The sequence below is a fragment of the Diorhabda carinulata genome, chromosome X (assembly GCF_026250575.1).
Source record: "Diorhabda carinulata isolate Delta chromosome X, icDioCari1.1, whole genome shotgun sequence".
Taxonomy (NCBI): Eukaryota; Metazoa; Arthropoda; class Insecta; order Coleoptera; family Chrysomelidae; genus Diorhabda; species Diorhabda carinulata.
This window is the reverse complement of record NC_079472.1, coordinates 45,643,839-45,664,638: the sequence shown is the minus strand read 5'-3', so window position 1 is coordinate 45,664,638 and position 20,800 is coordinate 45,643,839. Positions and strand designations below refer to the sequence as shown.

At 32.0% G+C, this 20,800-nt stretch overlaps 1 protein-coding gene across 4 annotated transcripts in view; it reads right to left on the bottom strand.

Moving 5' to 3' along the window:
* Window positions 1–20,800, bottom strand: part of LOC130900444 (brefeldin A-inhibited guanine nucleotide-exchange protein 3) — a 42,877-nt gene extending 22,077 nt beyond the window's left edge. For all 4 annotated transcript variants that reach the window (XM_057811069.1, XM_057811070.1, XM_057811071.1 and 1 more), the window contains exons 1-10: window positions 20,568–20,800; window positions 17,716–17,849; window positions 15,811–16,111; window positions 14,157–14,313; window positions 10,807–11,013; window positions 10,401–10,625; window positions 8,457–8,687; window positions 3,422–3,641; window positions 3,102–3,221; window positions 1,829–1,996 (exon numbers count right to left, since the gene is read on the bottom strand). In XM_057811069.1, coding sequence (XP_057667052.1) covers window positions 1,829–1,996; window positions 3,102–3,221; window positions 3,422–3,641; window positions 8,457–8,687; window positions 10,401–10,625; window positions 10,807–11,013; window positions 14,157–14,313; window positions 15,811–16,111; window positions 17,716–17,849; window positions 20,568–20,652 — 1,848 coding nt within the window. In that variant the 5' untranslated portion in view covers window positions 20,653–20,800. The remainder of the gene's footprint in view (window positions 1–1,828; window positions 1,997–3,101; window positions 3,222–3,421; window positions 3,642–8,456; window positions 8,688–10,400; window positions 10,626–10,806; window positions 11,014–14,156; window positions 14,314–15,810; window positions 16,112–17,715; window positions 17,850–20,567) is intronic.

Here is a 20,800-nt window from a genome sequence, read left to right as displayed (position 1 = left end):
GGACATTGATTGGTATAAATAAATCACTTCAGATTTAGACCATTTAAACTAAATTGTATATCAATTCGAAAAGTTATCTATCGAATGGAATATCTTCTCACTTCTTTAGAGTTCTTTAGAATTTATCAGTAAAGTTAAGAGTACGGAAATTGAGGATGGAAAACTTTTATTCTCTTTTGATGTAAATGCTGCATCATCTCCTAGCGTACTGATGCCGCAGACGCTGGGTTTTCAGAAATTACTGATCTCTAATCATTTTGGTTGTAAAATAACAGCCGAATATCTACTTACACTAAACAAAAATATGAATGGACCGAAACTAATATACAAACAATTACAAGGAACAGTCTTTGGCAATTGCCTATCACCTAGCGATCTATTAATGAGTCACCGAGAAGCAGATCAGTCAAGAGATGCAGTATTTTTCCAGTGTATGGAAGAAGAACGTGGACAATATTTATGCTAGATTTGATACGAACAAAGCAAATGTAGATGTGGAATCATAGCAAAAATATCGTCCACATCTCAGGATTTAATTCTATTAATTAATCTATCTATAAAATCTCCTTATGAAATGGAAAATACTGGACCATTACCATTTTTAGATACATTATAAATTACAAATAAGAATCGATTAGAATTTGATGTATTTAGAGGAAAGAACGTTATATACACCCTAGTTGATTGAGGCGAAGCTCCGAAAGAACGAAAGATAAAGTGCAGGTGACGAGTTTCAGGAAGACTAAAAGTGGATTCTGCCTCCTGAAATACGGACAAACACAGATGAAGGTCGAGACGATTTTCAACGTGCAGGTCATGCTAGCAATACTAAACAGACGGAACGCCTTCACTTAAAGGCGGAGGAGGAGGAGGAGAACAATTTCCACAAATCAGCATAGCAAAAATGGAACCAGACAATGAGACGAGTAGGGGGATGGATGACAGATCGCGGACTTCAACTCGCTACTGAGCTGATGATGTTTCTCACAAGGAAACGCATACCGATAAGACCATCGAGATCGAAATCGAATGTAGATGCGAAGTAAAGTATTTGGGAGTGATCTTATATACGAAGATGTCTTTCTAGCTCCACCTGCGGAAGACGACTCAATAGGCCGCCGAGAGGACAGCATCCTTGAGCCCTTAATGGCAAATATTAACGGACCACGGCCGAAGAAATGGAGACTGCTGATGGCGACGACCCACTCGCTTCTCCTGTATGGGGCGGAGGTCTGGTCAGAAGCCCTGAGGATAAAGAAATATCGCAAAGCGATTATGATGGTAGGGTCAAGGTGCTCTAAGAATTGCCAGCTTCTACTGGACTGCCTTAGTAATGGAAGGTGTAGTTACCGTGGATCTCATGGCTTCCAAGCTTAAGAGGATATACCATCAAACGAACTATAACAATAAAGACGTGGCAACAACAACGGAGAGGAGATAAATCAGGTGTATGGATGCTGAGACTGATAAAAGACACACGTTCTTTGCATGTAACCACTGGAGGGGGTATAAGAGAGGAAGTAGAGAAGACTGTTGGCAGCATGACCCTGATAAAATCGTCCAGGTGATGCTACACAAGGTAGAATGGTGAAAGCTGGTTGCTACCTACAAAGAAGAATTTTTTGGCGGCAAAAGAATATAGATGTCTGCCTGGTATGACGATATCATAGAAAATGCACAAAAGAAACAACATACACGGACAGATCCCCCAACCAGAAGTAATATCACCATAGTTCCTGGTTGGACGAAGATAACAGAAAATTGCGGCTTAGTGTTCTTACAAAATTGAACTAATAATATTTAAGCGTCTTGTTATTGAAAATCTTACACTTTTATCCTCATATTGTCCTGATTGAACAAGTTTTAAATCCAGTAATAGAGCAGAATACGTGGCTAAATATATTCCGTCCGCATTCATTATTGTCGATATCTCGTAATTTTGTGCAGAATTATGTTGGCAACATTTGGAAGCAAACTCTTGAAGCACTTCGTCTACCTGAAATATTTTCCATATAAAGTTTTTCTTGAATTAATCATAGAAATTGTGCTATATAATTATGAGTCCATAACTTATTTCTACATACATTGATAAAAGTACTTGAAAACAACATATCAATTATAATTTTAAAGTTTCTCTTAGAAGCTTTAAAGAAACTTTTAAAGAGATCTCTATATATATGGTATGATTCAAAAACGCGTTGAATGAATTTTTATAGCATCAAGGGATATGAACATTCTGACAATGGCGTACAGGAATGTTTAAGAAACAATATGTGAAAAAAGAGACCTCAAACATGGGCCAATTTTTTTTATTCATCAGTACAGCGCGCCACAAGTAGCTTTAGATTCGCAAGCTTTTGGCAGCTAAAAGTCTTCATATTTGTCCACATTCTCATTACTATATTTAGCACAAAGAAACCTCCAGCTCTTCAAGAGAAAGTGAACTAATAGGATAACGTTTCGAACCAATTCCTGAGATTGAGAGGTTACTACAAAGCCAATGAGAGCATTACGGAAGTAACCTTTCAGAAATGGTTTCAGTCAGGGACTTAACGTTGACAGTACTTTGTAAGAGGGTAATTTTATGATGGTAATAAAGTATGACATAGTATTCTGTAGATACAACCAGTACATAGCATGTACAACATTGATACTTCATGAGGAAATAGAGGACAGAATCTGATTATTCTTTTAATGTGGGTATTATTTGATCAGACACTAATAGCCTTCTAATTCTATAACTTTCCTAATGTCTTATTTGTACAGCATTTGTTTTATTCTTTCATTTCTCTTTAATATTCCCCTCACATGCAATCAGCTTAGAATTCTCTGTAGGTATTTCAATAATGCTTCCAGGTTTGATATTGAACATCAATTCATCAACTCTACAGGAACTGAATTTTATCGTTTCTATTATTTCTAATCCTTCTGGTACTTTATCCTACTTTTAGTTGTTGAAAATTTATAACTATTTTAATAATAAATATATTCCTCTATATCATCAACTATTAAAAGAGAATTTGATTTATGGTTTATTAGTCATAAACTAGGTTTTAATTTTTAATATCAGCAACAAGTTTTTGGTATTGATTATCACTTACTTGAATTGATGATCTCAGTGTCAACAAATTGGGTAAAAGTGATTGTTGTAGCGTTTTAATAAAATGTCGAGCATTATGCCTTTCCATGTCTGTGTTACATTCATCCACACCACTTCGGCCCTGGGAAGTATAAAATTGAAAATTATAGATGAATGATTATTTTTTCATATTTTTATTTATTTCATAGGGAAATAAATAATTATAATATATATTATATATATATATATATATATATATATATATATATATATATATATATATACATAATATCTATATATATATATAATAATAATAATAATAAAAAATATTTATCAACTCACCAGATTTAATGATTTTGGCAATTTATACAATTTTTGTAATTGTTGATTAGTCAAAAAACTCTCATCGTCCATAATACTGTCGTCTGAAAGGATAGCATCTTCTGGTCCCTCGGTGGCTCCAGAACAATCAGATTCTGTACCACCCTCATTTTCAGGAATATTTCCTTCGATACCACTGCTATCAGAATCACTCTGATATTTCAAGTTTGCAACTACATCCCTGAAAAGAAATCAGATTAAATTTTTTTTTTATCGAAAATTAATGTTTTGTTAATGAACACTTAATGACGCCAACAATATAACATTACGCTTTATTTGCTTCTCAAATATCATGTTTTGGGGATTTGCGCCAACATCACTGAGACAAGGCTGGTATTATTAATTACATTTATACAGACTCAGCTTAATAACTTGTACACCGTAGCATGGAAATGTGCTTTTTTATTTAGACATTGTATTCAACAGGATCTCTCTCTTGTAACTTTCACAACTGATCGAAGTATAGCTGACCATTATTTGTGTTGGTCTCTGCAAAATATTCTTGATGGAAAAAAGTTCGATAATAAAGGAGCCGAAAATCAAGTTTTTGCCCCTGAGCCATAGAAGTTTAACACCGATAAAATTGTGAAACTATTCCAAATTGACAAAAGGTTAAGATAATTATGGCATATATTTACTTCAAAGTAAAATTTTATTAGAAAAATACAGTAAGAATCGAAAAATACTTAGATGAAGGTCTATTATGCTAGAAAGAGATAACCATATTTTACTTGTCACTATTTTGAAGATCACGTCACCACTAGTGCCATTCAACAACAGGGTAGACGCGGACGCAGGTTCTTGTCAAGGTATAAAATTTTCAACATTTTGTATGCTTTTGATGTAATTTTTTGGTTAATTCAAGTTGATGTAGCTTAATTTTTATTATCATAATAGTAATTTGGCTCTTAAATAGTGTAATAATCATTTATTAATCAGCTAAATGACAATGACGCAATTGGCAAAAGAGCCTAATTTTTCCATTGCCATTTTATTGTTTTCGATCCCGCGCGGTGAAGTCGAACACTCCATGTTATTACTTCAGATACCTCGTACTTACAAAAGAAAGACCAAACTGCTTAGAAGATCTCAAAAATGCTATTAACGATGTTAAAACCAAAAAACTCACTCTCGGTAAAGCAGCAGAATCAGCAAAATAAAACAATCATTTTTTACCACCTAAAGAAAAAAGTAATAAAATATCTGAACCAAAATTTTTATTTACAGACGATTAAAAAAGGCAACTTGTCGATTATATCATAAAATGCAGTGAGCCCTATTATGACCTAACCATAAAAAATCGCGTGTCAATAGGGCGAGAAAAAAAACTTTCGTACAATGGAAAGACATTCCTTCATAACTTTGAAGACACCTAAGGCGACTTCACTGAATTGTATCAGTGTGTTCAAGGAAACTGACGTTAACATTTAAATTTAAAGCCATACAAAACAATATTTAATGTCGAAGGGTCAGGTATATTAACGGTCCAAAGAAATCAGAGAATTGTGACAGTAAAAGGTCAGAAAAAAATTGGTAAGGCAACGAGTACTGAAATGAGGTCAACAACAACAGTTGTTCGTGCTTTTAGTGCAGCTGACCAATACACTCCTCCATTTTTTTTTATTTAAAAGGAGAGTCATTATGCTCTGCCGACACACACCTGACACAGACTCCAATCCTTGGACTTGACATAATTTGGCCCTATAAAAACTGCATACAAATAAAAATGTGAGAATTACATTACACAATATGACATAGTTGAATTATTTACAAACGGTTTTAGTAGTTACAGTAACCTGCAAAGCAACAAAGCTGGAATAGGATTTAGAATACTATTGCAAGAATATATCCCTTGCACCCAGTTGAGATAGATTTAATTCAGCCCTATACCGCACAAGAAGAAATAAATCCGACACATAATATTCATAGGAATACTCCATCTTAAGATAAATAATTCAAGATCAAAAATTTCCTGACGCTCACAATCATGCCAAAATAACTGCAGAAGACCAAGTACACCGTGTTAAAGATCTTGATAACCGGGCTTCCGTTACAAGTCCTATCAATTCACCTCCTGATGCTCATAATCATGCCGATGTAACTGCACCAGCTCAAGATCACTGTTTTGAAGATTATGATATCCAAGTTTCCGGTATAATATAATATAATATAATTCATAAACCAATGATGCAAACACGCATGCTGTTTCTCTATCGGAGATCGTTGAATTGCCTATCATTTCTTCAAAAAATTTTAAAACGCAATATCAGGAAAAAAAACTACTATTCTTAGGAGCACATATATAAAAGATCAGTTAAAGGAAAAGGAAAACAGAAAAAGAGCTAAAGCAGTCAAGAAGAATACGGAAAAAATGCTAAAGAAACCCAAGTAAAAAGACTGAACTGTAGTAAGGAGAAACCTACAAACAAAGATTAATAAAGAATTCTAACAATAGACTTTAGTGACTGTAGTAAAAATTCGAAAGTAAAAGAAAGAGAAAAAGAAAACGACGAAAAGGAAAATGAAGACCACTTTTATAATATGTGTTCATACAGATAAATTTATAGATCCCTTCGTTGAAGACTGGATTATGTGTTATGTGTACCAAAAATGGACTCACTAAGGTTATAGGGGTAGTGGAAATCAAGTAGAGCTATGAATAATACTGACTGAGAACCAAATTTTACGTTTGAAATAAGATCCTACTACCTATCTTAACAATTTTTGAAACTTCAATTTCAATCGCGATCTCGTTTACTTGGATTTTTCCGACTTTAATAGTGCGATGATTTTCCTTTCGTTTTAATCAATTTTTTCTTAGTTTCTAGTTGGTATTGTAGATATTCAATATACTTAGTAATTATTACAATTGTTAATTTAATTTAGACGACTTTTGTAGATAATAATTTGTGAAAATATTTTGTATAGGCAGTGGATTAATTTACTTAGGTATGTATGAATTAGTTTTCGATAAAATAAAATTTGATTTATAGTCGAGTGACGCTACTTTACGCCAAAAATCGATTGGTAACCAATATTTCAGTTGTTGCTTTATCGAATGGTTTAAAAGTTGAGTTTATGAATTAGTAAATTTGAATAAAAAATATAATGGGATAGTATTTTTTGTTCATCAATTTTATTCAAGACAAGCTCGACAAGCGTATCGTATATCAATTTATGAAAATAAAAAAAAAGCTTGACCTAAAAATTTGAGCAGTTTGTAGGAGAGGGTAGCCAAAGCCTTTAATGTTTCTGTCGCCTCGGTGAAACGCATTGTTGATGAAGGTAATTGAAAATCCCCGTTAAATGTTTTAACTCGCCACATAAAACCGTCAACAAAACTTCCAAAGGATCCGTTGATGAATTTGAGGCAGAAATAATTCGAAGAATTATCAAGGCCTACCATGAAAAGAAAAGAAAGTGGGATGAATTTGACTGAAGATAACAGAAAAGTTTTAATGGAGAAATGCGAAATAAAAGCAAAAGTAATTGAATATTTGAGATAGTTGAAAAAATACGGCCAATTATATATACTGATGGAACCTCTATTCACAGTTCGTATTTGGTTTCAAAAGCGTGTGTCAATGGGAAGAATAAATTCTTGAAAGCACTTGTGTCTTAAGGTCAAAGGCTTATTATCTTACATGATGAATGTGAAGCAGGATTCATACTACCGGAGACTATCACGACGACATGAACAATACAAATTTTGTCGAGTAGTTCAAAGAAAAATTAATTCCCAATGTTTCAAATAAATACGTATTGGTATTAGATAATGTCTCTCATCACAATGCACAGTTAGAATCCATTACAAATTTTTCACATGAAAAGAAGATTCAATGCAGAAGTGGTTTGCTAAAAGAAACTGAAGCTGAACCATATTCAATTATGAAAATGCGCAAGGCAGATTTTTAAACATGAATAGATAAAATTTTAGCAGCGCAAGACATTTTAGCACTACGTTTACCACCTTACCATCAGAAGCTAAACCCAATAGAAAAAATATAGGCGTTGGTGAAGTACCTGCTTGCAACGTAACTTTTAAATTAGATGATGTGTGAAAATTAACAGAAAAAACATTTTGTAAGGTGGCTGTGGAATATTAGATAATATTTACGCGAATTTAACAAAAATTTAAAACGAATTCCTTTGAAAGAGGATAGTAGTGACAGCGAAAATAAATTTTCAGATAATTTAGGTTTAGTTTGCAAGCTTTGTTATTTTTTAGTTTAATTTTAACTTTAATCATATAACTTCTCAGTGTGAAATGACAATTGTTTGATTTAATTAATTATTAATAACTTTTTCCCTATAACAACAAACTTGTTTTGTTGAGGTTGTATCAAGTATATTATCAATAAGTCTAGATCATTTAGTTAGTCTTTAAAAAATTGATAATAATAAAATCTTCTACAAGAAAAATTTCAGATTTACTTATTGATGAAAGGGTGTATTGGAGTAATAATATTAAATAAATAAGGTATTCTTGAAACACTAGTGCATTATATAGATTTTACATTTCCTACACTAATGGATAACATTACAATTGTAATAAGCTTTTAAATTCCAATTTTTAAATAAACTTTTTTATGGTACCATCAAACGAACTTTTTCAGGCCAAACTTCAATAATTTTGTATGTCGTTGCCGTTAAGTTCTGCGTAACTATTTTAAACGTCATAGGTCAAGACGTTTTCCACTACCTTTATTAATAGATAGTCAACATTGTTGGTTTTTAAATGTGATCTCTGCCTTGATAATGTTAATTCGTCATTACCACACTTGGCGATCAAGCTGAACACTAAGAGTTTTGTTTTTCTTTCATAATATTGCAATTTATCAAAAGCATATAAATGTTGATTAGGGTATTCATTAGATAGATAACTTGATAATCAAATTTGTGATCAAATTTCACTGTTATTTACATTTTTTTCCTAATTTCTCCCTTAGGTGTTCGTATTTCCTCCAGTTTCATGATCCTAAATTAATACGATTACCTGTATGGTTTTGGTAGCCTAGCTAACGACTCATAAGTGAGTGGTCCAGAATAATCGGATTGTTCTAAGGTTACATATCTATTATTAGTAATGTCTGCTGCCTCTTGGTTCAATCCCTCTCCTCTACATAAGGCTTCCAGTGACCCTAAAAGAGCTCCTACGCACTCTACACTTGCAAGTAAGACACTAGTATCACTGCACGTGGAAGATTCCTCTATTGAGTCCATAATCCTAAAAAAATGAGAAATATTAAGTTTGGACTACCCTTTTTTCAAAATAACCGCAAATAAATACAAACAACTGTAGATTTGATTCAAACTGGTCAGGAAAGCAAAAAAAAATTTGATACCTGGTAAGGAACCACAAAATAAACCTGTGCTGGATGAATAATTGTCAGTATTTTAACTTATTTAAAATGCATGTATCTAGATCACAAAAAAACACTTTCGGTACCATTAGATTCTTCTCTCATACAATTTTTTGTAAAAAAGTCAGTATAGCATATCTGTCTAATACATTGTGCCCAAATTTTTATTCTAGTCAATTATACTGGCACTTAGTAATCTGTTAAACAGATTTTTAGATTGTCACCAGAAGTAAATAGACCGCGTGGTGTCTTGTAACATTATGCTCATTTTGTTGTAAAACAAACTGACGTTCCATGGGCTAGAAATCAATATTACTATACCAATCATAAAAATGTTCAATATCTTCTTCTGAATCTTCACTCTTTCTATCTCTCTGTAGTTTGCCAAATTTTGAGGGACAGGGTGGTATCTGAAGACAATAACAAGTTATCGAAACGTATGTCAGACAGTGTAATTGTGAGTTTTGGTGTAATGGTAGTGTCATCAGTGTGTTCAGCATAGTGTAGTTTTGGTTTTACAGGCTCGTTTTCCAGGTTGACGGTTTGTCAGTCTCTAGGTATCAATTTCTTGTAAATTAATTTCTAAATCGTCGTCATAATAAAAACTGTTCTAAATTTTGCTTTTGATAATTATTTTCTTGACATTTTAAAAGTAAATAAGCTTTATCACTTTTTAAATACAAATATACTATTTTTTAACTGCAAAAGCCCCCCGGGCTTGCGAGTGAAATGTCATTTAATTTGGTCTTCATTAGCCAAAGCATAGTCTTACGTTTTAGCGTTATACGATAGAGGAAATAATCTATTGCACCTAGAATAAAAATAGACCAGAAACGTCTCAAGCACGAAAAATATTTGTGAATATATCAGGCCTGAGCAACTGTTAATACATAAAAGAGTTCATATCATTTCCTCAAGTTGGTGAAACTGTTAGAGAAAATATTATAATTTTTGATCAGTCCACAATTACATGGCATACTTTTGCTTTTAGTAATCTTAACAATTACAGTATTATTGAATTATCATTTTTTGCTTCAGAAAAGGTCGCAGAAAAGAGTTTTTAGGCGTTAAATCTAGACTATTTGGTGGTCATGGAATGGGCGACCCAACACGAATTCAAAAATCGGTTACTCAAATGTTTTAGAGCTCCCAAATTATTCACTTCAACTTTTCAGCAGACAACAGTTGCACCATAAGCTATGGTTTTTCACAACCTCATATATTCCATCTTCGTAAGTTTCTTGTTTTTATTGTTCTTTATACGAAATGAAAATATTATCAAACATATTTTTGTATATCTATTAACTACAATTTGGCACCGATACATACATAAATAGTTCAGTTGTCTTTCCATTTCATATATTCCATCTTTGTAAGTTTCTTGTTTTTATTGTTCTTTATACGAAATGAAAATATTATCAAACATATTTTTGTATATCTATTAACTACAATTTGGCACCGATACATACATAAATAGTTCAGTCTTTCCATTTCATTTGTTCAAATTTAAAACTCCAACTTTTTGAGAATCAAATTTACAATCAAATTTACAATCAAATTTACAATATAAGACTTACAGTCTTATAATTGCCATATCATCACCAGCATGTCGGTGTATTGGTCCACTGAGCAACAATAAATCTGCTAATCGTCCTGGCGATCGAAGTAATTCTTTAGCAGCCCTTAATGGTTCTAATCTTTTTGGAGGACTCGGAAGGAGAAGCATTCTGTGAAATAACGCCTCTAAAACGGGTCTTAGTGCTCTTTCTCGTCCGACTAGTCTGACTACTTGAATTCCGGTGCTAGAAAAATATTAGTTAGTGAAGTAACCAAATAAAACTGTTAAGTGAATGATTTGGTTCAACAAACTACTAACATATCTACTTGTACCTATGAATTATTAAAATATAAAGTTTAACAAAATTGCTTCAAACACATAATACAGTAAAGAAATCAATATCCATTGTTCAAAAACTAGATTACCTATAAACTATTTTGGTTTGACTTGTTGTAAGTGGGTGTCCTGTAGGGTGTCCAGGTGTTCCCAAAAATGCCAATAGCGCTGGACAGAACCGCTGCCAAAGGAATGTTGTGAAATGAATATTGGAATGTACTGTGTGAGGTAAGGTGCTGACAAATGTAAGTAAACATTCCAGTAGGTATACGGTCAGCTCATTTGATTTGGTCAATCTGTAATGAAATAAAGCTTAATTTTAACTGTAAGTTAACTTCCACCGATTTATCCTTTTATAACGTGATGGCTGCGTATACTCATCCATTTCGTGAATAGTATTGTAAATAAAAATAACTTGCATAACTTCTATAGAGTATACTGTGAGTGGCAATTTTTGACATTCAAAATGAATTGAAAGATTTGTAGAGGTTCGCGGTAAGCGCCCGCATGTAATAAAATAATAGTGGCTTTTATTGTAGGAAGAAAAATACAAATTTAGTGATTTTGTTGCTTTGGGAGAAATAAAAACAAATAATTATAATGAGATAATGGCTTTATCGTTTTGCAAAATATTCTTCATTCAGATCGTTACACTTTTTCAAGCGTTCGAACCAATTTTTTCCATTCTGATTGAGGTGCCTCCAAAATATGTGATTTGAATGCATCAACCGCTACTTCAGGTGTACAAAAACGTTGACCTCGCAATTTATTTTGGATCTCCAAGAATAAGAAGAAATCATTGGGTGCCAAATATGGATTGTACGGCGGATGACCCATCAATTCGATATTTTTACTGTTCAAAAAGTTTTTTTTTCTGAACTGATGTGTGAGAGCTCGCGTTGTCGTCTTGTTAGTCTTCTGCGATTGGTTTCCCTCATTTTTTCCAACACTTTTGGCAAACAAATGCTGGTTTACCATTCTGAATAGACGTTCTATGTGGCTCTAATGGGACGTTGGCAACATTGGCAACTTTTATTAAATTTGGCTCGTACAGTCTTTTGTTGTTTAGCTTCGGGTTCATATGTATAAATCCATGATTCGTTGCCTACTACGATCTTTTTTCAACCAGTTTTTTTGAACAAATGTCAAATTATGCGGTACCCAAAGTTGATAAATCTTTTTAACAGCCAAATGTTCATGCAATAATACCCAAAAAAGCCACAATCTCAAGGCTTTTCACATGACAATCTTGTGATATCAGTTTAGGCACAACATGTATTCTTGCACAACGACCTTCATGAAATTTATCCTTAAGCGAAATGTGACCGCGATTGAATTCGGAAAACCAGTGAAACACGCTGGCTTGAGATGTTGCTTCATCATCCTCGAAGTGATCAGAAGTCAGAAAATCATCACGCGGAAATGTTCGTGATTTAATTCCATTTTTTGACCATAATCTGTAATAATCTGTAAATATTCAAATAGCACCTTATGACAACATGTTCTGAGTACGTTCATCATTAAAAATCTCTTTAAACTTTATGATTGCCATGTCAGATTTGACATATTTACATCAGTGTTGCCATATTTCAAAATTTAAGTAGCAATATTCTAAACGCGATTTAACTTCGTTTTGAACATTTCAGAGGTGAAAATAATTTACATTTAATTTTTATTCGTAACGTACACCAATCAAACAAACTGCTTTAGCTATATTATTGATATATAAAAATCATTCGATACAGCATATAGATGCTAAATATATTAAAAACGTTAGAGCAAGAGAATATAGAGGGATAAATGTTGGCATTCATTTAAAACCATCAAATAAGCCATAAAACTTTTAGAGTGGGAGCAAACAGCAACATACCGACCAAAAAATGTCAAGAAAATTGCACTCCTCCATGTTCTGATACATGTTCTACTCTATTTTTATTTACTGCTATTGAAATTATAGAAAATATAATTTAAAGCTATTAAAATAAGATATATTGTAAAATATGTTGCAGAGACAACTTAATAAACCACAGCAACAGTGAAAACAGATTTTTCACTTTACTGAAACCAAAACCAAATGTTTCTTTTCTTCAAAAAACCTTGCGCAGAAACACTATGTGGGAAATAATTACAATTTGTGACGTCCACAATATTCTTGGACATGATATTCGACTAGAAACTCAGCTGGAAAGAGCATATAAAAAAATTCTTTCCAACCGAAACAAGAGACCAGATAAAAAAGTTATGTCGGAACAGAATTTATCAGAATTAATTCATAATTTTTTCACAAAGGTGCAACCTTTTATCAAGATTATCTTCAAGTAATTTCTCCGGAGCATTGTAAGTTATGTTAGAAAATTCTTATACTTTAAGAATTCGTCCTATTTTCGTTAATTTTAATATCATATGTTATTTGCCTGATATAGATATTATGATTCTCTTGAACATAAAAGTAGTACATTTATTTCAATATCTTAACTTAAGGGCAAGTTATCCGTGAGTACTTGTGCTTTTACAAGGGGATTATCCTCTGAATGTCTCAGCTCAATAACCCATATCGAACCTTTTTGTCCAAAAGAACTGACGTAGCTTTTAATACATATTTTACAACTTCAAGACACTTCAATACACTAAATTTTTTCCTTAATTCAGATTATAATAAGATATTAGATATAACTATTTGGCATTTGTGTACAACTTTACACATCCTTTAAAATATGTATATCGACAAATTGGGTCACCCTCTATTATTGCATATAAATATCGCGATTGGAAATAGTATCTGAATTATCGAATTCACTCCAAATTACAGACTCATATAATATAATGAATTATATAATTCATCATATTCAATTCAATTCATCATATTCAATTCAATTCAAATCATATAATTAAAAAAATAGATTTGTGGTTGTTGCTGAAAAGTAATGATGTTAAAGCTTATAATACTTTGTTGACCACGAAACGCACTGACAATATAGATTTTTTTACAACTTTTAGTCTTATCGAAGAAAATCTTCTCAAATTGTTTTCCAGATTATTGGTAAAAGATTCTAACTGAAGCTGAATTTAAAAACAAAAAATAAATTAAATATTAAACTTTATCAAGTATCAAAGCTCTGACGTGTATCATTTGTCAATCTATTTTTTTCCTCCTTGATAATTAACGTTATTGCTTACATCGATTGTTCGTGGAACGTCAAATTCTTATACTTAATCCCTTAATTCAACCCTCTACCTGCAGAATTTTATTAATCAAAGATATAATCCACCGAACATAAACATCATTTCTGTAGCATTTTGATATACAAATATGAGATCAGTTCTTATCTTTACTATCTAGTTATGCGAATATCAATATCATTGAAATTTGAAAGAATCTAAATGCAATCGTAAAAATCAATACTGTAACAATATTTTATAAGTAAAAATTTTCACTCACTGTTTTGATTCCTCCAATTTGCTGCATATGTACTGCATTACGGGAATAGCTTCGTTGAAACAAGCAACTGCTGAAGTTTTCGTGTATACCATTTCGGCGCTACTACCCGAATTTTTGTGTTTCTGTTGTTGCTGAAGGATTTCTTGACACTCTTCATCTGTAAATAATTTCATTATTTATATAACTTATAAATTAAGGTAAGAAGACGTTGAGTTGAATTAAATAAATAATACCAGATCTTTTTATAATATAGCTTCTAAATATGCAATTTTTACAATTGTCAGAAAGTTTGTATTTCTATTTGATGATATGCTTTCATCAAGAATATCTCAATAATTTCTTTTCTACTAAATAGACTTTGCTATAAAAGTGAATAATTACTTTTGGAAGCACCATTTCATTTAACACGAGCACTTTATCACCTTCCTAATATAGAGCTTTTTATTAAATCCTTTCCTATCAGTGATAATTGTTCACTATAAACTTGTGTTCGCTTTATCTGCATTATTAAATGTTTCATTTGAGTTCTAGACCTATTTTTAAATGTACTTACTACCAAATAGTTTTATTTTTACTTCAAGAATTTGTCAGAAAATATATTTCTTCTTAGGTGAGATTGAAATGTTTTAACCTAGGATCTATATTCTCTCAGTTCAATTGCACTTTTTCTCACGTTTATTCCATGATTACTTTTTGAATTTCTTATGTTACTTTGATTGTATGTGAAAAATACTGAATACAAAACACTAAACAAATAATAAATTTCTAAACTTTTTACGAAATTAGAAATAGCTAGTTGGTGAGTTATTATTGACGATATAAATTTCTATTTTTTACCAAAGACATAATCGATAAATTGTCACTCCACTTAAATCTTTTCATCTCGAAATAATAGCCTGTTTGTAGAGACGGGCAGCCCTTGTTACAGGAAGCCTTTTATCTCTCTTTCTACAATACGAGGTTTGGCTATTAAATAACGAGACTGGTTACGAAAAAGGGTTTTATTATAAAAATTATTCCAGATTCGAATGCTCCTCTGCAATATACTTCCCTCCCCTCGCCACACACGATTCCATATGTTTTTTCCATTGATCGGAGCAGTGCTGGAAGTCTTCTTTGATGAGTGCCTTTAGGAGCTATGTCGTTTTTTGCTTTACCTCTTCCATCGGGTCCCTTTCAAAGCAGATCTTTTTCTAACCTTTCAAATCTGAGCGCAGACCCATTGACGCAAGATCTTTTTCATCAATTATATAATTGATGGTGGCATAAAATATCCTGCCAAGAAGTACATTTGATACCACCGCGAATGAGTACATAAAAAAAGGTACAAATAAACCATTCCCACTTATTCAGACCAGGCAATTCTGGACATAGTTATCGTGTGACAAAAGTTCCCATTGTCACAAACACCAAAACAATCGAATCAGAAACGATTTGTGATTTGTGCTGCAGGTGATGAGGCAGTATTCGTAGAATTAGCTACTTGTATTATTTCTGGAGGTACATAATAATTCATCTGAATTCGTCATCTTTAACCACCTGTATCTCATAATTGGAAAAAATATAATAATAAAAAGTATCATTGAGCAGCACGAAAAATCTAATAACGATTTTCTAAATATGATTATTTTCGTATATAAACATTTGTACTTACCTAAAAAAGTACAAAAAGCTGTTAACGTTTGACTAGCCGCCGCTTGAGCAGCAGCTCTAATTGGTTGTGTACCAGCCTCATATGCGTCTCCGCATCTTCCTATCATAAGCATAACCAATCTTCCATTTAAAGCCCAACTAGCTGAACACGCTAAGTTCAAAACTACTCTCAATATATGAACTTGCGTGTCTTCACATTGAGAGAGTAGAGAAGATGTAGCTAAAAGCAACTGAGCTGGTAACCATAACGAATCATCCTCTGGTTCTGTCCCGCATTGGAATCTTTCATCTCTTATTATTTTCTGATGGAAAGTTATTGTATTATAAATAAGTGTAAGAATACTATTAATATTCCTTAGTATTCGAATTGATTGTATATTAGGATACAAAAAACTTCGCTATTTATGTATATAAATTAGATTTTTCAATAATCTTTACTTCTATGTCTCATTAGAAATGAGAATGATTGAATTTTGAGATACAAAATCTTAAAAAAGCTGGTTTTACTCTTGACACAAGCTACACAATGATATTTGTTACGATCAGGAAAATATATTATGTTACTTATTTTCAAATTGTTAGATAAGGTCCTTAATTGTAGAAATTTTTAAAATATACTTCATTATACATAGTGTATCGCATTCAAAGTGGATATCCACCTCTGTTCCAAAGCCCAATCCAGACACTTCACGAGACTACACAAAGGAACGCAAGTACGAGAGTGTGGATAGTGCACTCATGTTTCATAGCCTCATAGCGTATCAGGATCAGATAAATAATTAAATATAAGTAGTTGTATGAGTTGTATGAGTACTACAATTTTTTTACTTCTTGTGGAGTGCCATTGATAATTTTTGTATTGTATATTGTAGGCATAAAAGAGTTTAAATATTTAAAAAAAATTTAAAGGCGAGTTTTAGACGGCAACTGAGAAAGAACAAAGCTTAAATTTGTTTCCGGTATAAATGTCACTTGAATCACGTCCATTTTGTAGTAGAAATGGTGGTGTGGATGGAGAGCATTCTTGCTGTCTCTTGTCGTGTTGAAAGCCTATAGAAAGCACTTCACGAAAGTCTGGAGCGAGCATAAAGCATTCGGATTTGAACATTTTTTGTCATTGGCAATAAAGACCACAGATATTTACTAATATGTGCGAGAATGTGCAGTATTTCCTCGAAGCAGTAGGTTGGTTGATTAGTTATTGAGTTATTGCAACCTATGCTCATATCTGTCGGACATTTATAATTTCGAAAATTTAAAAGACTGGGAGTGTTATCCCTAAATAAGACTCGTTATTCGTAATTAAAATAAGATTTTGATTACCATGTTGAAGCTATTGCCAAAGTTCCCAGTCACTTTTTACTTTACGGGATCCCACCAAAAACCTATAGATATTGATTTGTTTCTACAAGCCCACGGAGGACAAAAAAAATAGACTATTTAAATATAACGTGCGAGTACCATTAGTAAAGATTCACGATGTGAAGAAAACGGTATACTGGTATACTTAGTAATAAAACTATCTTTATTAAAGGCAAGATATAGGATAAAATATGTGCAGGAAAGAAGTCAGTTCTCATGGAGGGTATTTTAAGAATGGACAAACATATCTACAGAAAAACATAAGAAGCAGACAGATGCCTTCCTATAGTTACCGCCAATTTCAATGAAGAATCTGAGATATTTATTTATAACAATATTTTTAAATAATTATATCAATAATACAATTGATTTGTGGAAATTTTTTTATAAAACTATGATTTTATCATTGTTATTTTCTTGACAAAATTGACAAAATTGACAAAATCGATTATATTGTCAATTTCAATGTATTCAAATCCTTTCATATTTTTGATTTTGATAAATTTTCAAGTAAAACATACATATCATACATATTGATACTTACGTTAAATCCAGACACGGATAACGTCACCAATTTACTCTTCTTACTTTCCAAAGATAATTTCAATGGTAGGAAACAAACTGATCTTAGCTCATATGAAGGATTTCGCATCAAATTATTTTGTGCTGCAAGTAGATCTGAAAATAAGACCAAAACTAATGGTTATTGTATTTATCATCAGTTTTACCAAATATTTTTCCAAAATTTCTCTATTAACCCTTATGTCAGTACTCAGTTGTTATAACATTGTTCAATAGAGGGGATTTCTTCATTCAATACACATTACACCTAGAGACTTTAATATTAGAACTATTTAGCGATTACTATAGAGTAGTTACCGACCTGAGAAACATTTATGGAACCAATAACCTTGGGAATAAGGAGAGGTTGGAAATGGCTCCAGCTGCTTATTTTGAACACTGAATATTTTTTGCATGATATTCATTTGTAATGTTAAACTGCTGAGTTTTCAGGGTTGAAGTTTTTATATACAAGCTAGCAGTTATGGTCACTAGCTTTACTTTATAAAGGCTTATTTTATCATTTTAACATAAATAACAGTTGAAGAGAAGAATAAATATTTTAATGAGAAAATTTAAAGACGAGGGAGACCGATAAAATCAATGGGTATTTGACAAACCTTCCAATAGATAATTCATGTTGGAAACATTGCAGAACACCTAATTTATTTACTACGAGCCACTACCGTATTTATTTTTGTACATTTTCAAATATCTCAATCTATATGAATCGTTGTTAATAAACTGAAAGAGAGAGGATCTATAAAGATTTGATAATTTGTATAGAAGAATTGTAATATACAAGGTACATAAGTAAGCATGTGCAGAAGGTCACCCATATTGCAGAAAGGCTAAAGAGTACTAGAACAACTAATTGTCATGATTGGCTCTTTTTATTATTTGGTGTTTCATATGATAGATGATATAATAGTTGGTCATTTTTGAGCGAGTGTTGCTTATGCAACACGCCCATCGACCTGTTACGCTTCTCGTCAAAGATTTTTATATTTGATCAATTTTTGTGGTGCAAGAGTTACTTTTATTTTATAGCCATTGATTGATTTGTTTTCGACCTCTCACTCAGTTTTAAAAGTTTAATAAAATATCAGTCCCAATTTCAAAATGTCTAGAGGCCACAACTTAAAGTGCATTTTAGTAATGTAATGTTTTTTTATTTCGTAATGTATACACTCTTTTACTTACTTAATTTATTTAAAAATTCACACTAGACTAACTTAAATAATAATTGACGTATCACTACTAGTATAATCAAATATTTACGAAATTTTTCATTATAATTGAATTGGATCGGCTTCGTGGACGAGTTCGTAACAGTAAATTTGTGTGGACATTATTCTTTAGACTCTGGTAGGTATTTTTAATATCTTTTAACTTCGCTTTTTAATGCATTGCTTCCAAACTTGCTTGTACATATTGTTTAGCGACCTTTTGTAATTTCTATAAAGCATTATTTTGAAACAAATTTTGTGAATTCATTTCCGTTTAAATTCGTGTTCCTTTTACTTGTAGAAGATAACGATTAGAATGGAACATATTTCTGTCTGGTTGTATTTGGAAAATATAAAATCAGTTTTTGTGAATGTTTTATTCCATGTATATTTACCTACTGGTTCTCGTTTTAGTAGTTCCCGTTTCCTTCCTGATTTTATTATTTTTTCTCTAGCTTTGCAGCTGCCAGATTGGGGTACCAAAGAACAAAACTAAGACACCAACAGCTACACTAATCGCGTCATCTCCACAACTTAGACCACTGATGGTTGCAACAATCCTGACTTTTTTCAGAGAAGCTCCAGTTCGTATCTGTGTTGATTTGTTTTTAATTTATAACTGCTTTGATCTCTTAAATAAGCAGTTAATGCGAATGTTACTTTTTAAATAAATATATTATTGCTGCTAATTTTTTATAATTCACTCAATTTCTATCAATTTGGAGAATCTTGTTAGAATTGTTTTATTAAATTAAATTATATAAAGATGCTTGCAACTTTTTTGCCTCTTTCTTCATCTTCAAATGTTTCGTTAAATAGCTGGTGGCGGCGCCTAATTTAATATTAATTGTTCATCTAAATAGTACCAGTTATGTACACTTTAACTAAGGCATAATACCATTCACTGAGGAAAAGTCTCAACGTTTTGTTTGCTGATTACTTAAGTTGTGTGTTGAATCAATATTAAAAGTGTTTTTGCTATCCCTTTAATCTCTATTCTAGACCGTATTAATTGCTTTCAATTCCCTTTCTTTTTCCTTCGCATTATACTAAAAAGTAGGTTAGAATTCGCATTTAGTTTTCCATTAATTAAGTAAATAAATAACATACAGCAAATAATTCAAAACAATTTGTTCTCGGAACTTTTACAGAATAATTTTATAGTATGCGCGAAGAAAAATTTACTGAGTAGTTTCTTTGTTCTAAACAATTATAAATCAAGTAATTTTTCACTTTCCGCTCGAAGATATACTTTAAAGGAAACTTTGGAAACTGTTTATATATGGAGCATTGCTTACATAAAAAAAATGAATTTTAGAATTGTGAATTAGTGTTTGATTTCCATAACCAAATTGAGGTTTGAGAATTTTTCTATATAAAACTTAAACGTGACATCGGCCCAAAGCAGAAAACAATGTGTGAGTCACGTAACCAGTTAAATATTTGCAGCATATGTTTGGCTTCTAATTCCTTGTATAATAGATAATAACAACAAACGGAACTATAATTTTTGTTTTCAATGAGTTTAGAAGAATTGAATGAATGAGCTACGTTTTCCTAAATATTCTCGATAAGTCCGTGATAGAAGTAATAGATAAGTACTTACCATGCGCTTCTTGTGCTCGTTGTTTTAAGTTCGTCAATTTGCAATTACCGGCTTCTTTAACAATACTCAATAACAAATCTTCCATTTTTAAAGATAACTATCCCTACCGAGTTTCAGACCATATTGCGAACTGCCGGATTAGGGCTTCACTATTGCGCATTCTCATTTCCATGAAAAATCAATATAATGTGAGTATTTTATGGCTGATTCAACAAGTTGCAGATGGACGCACG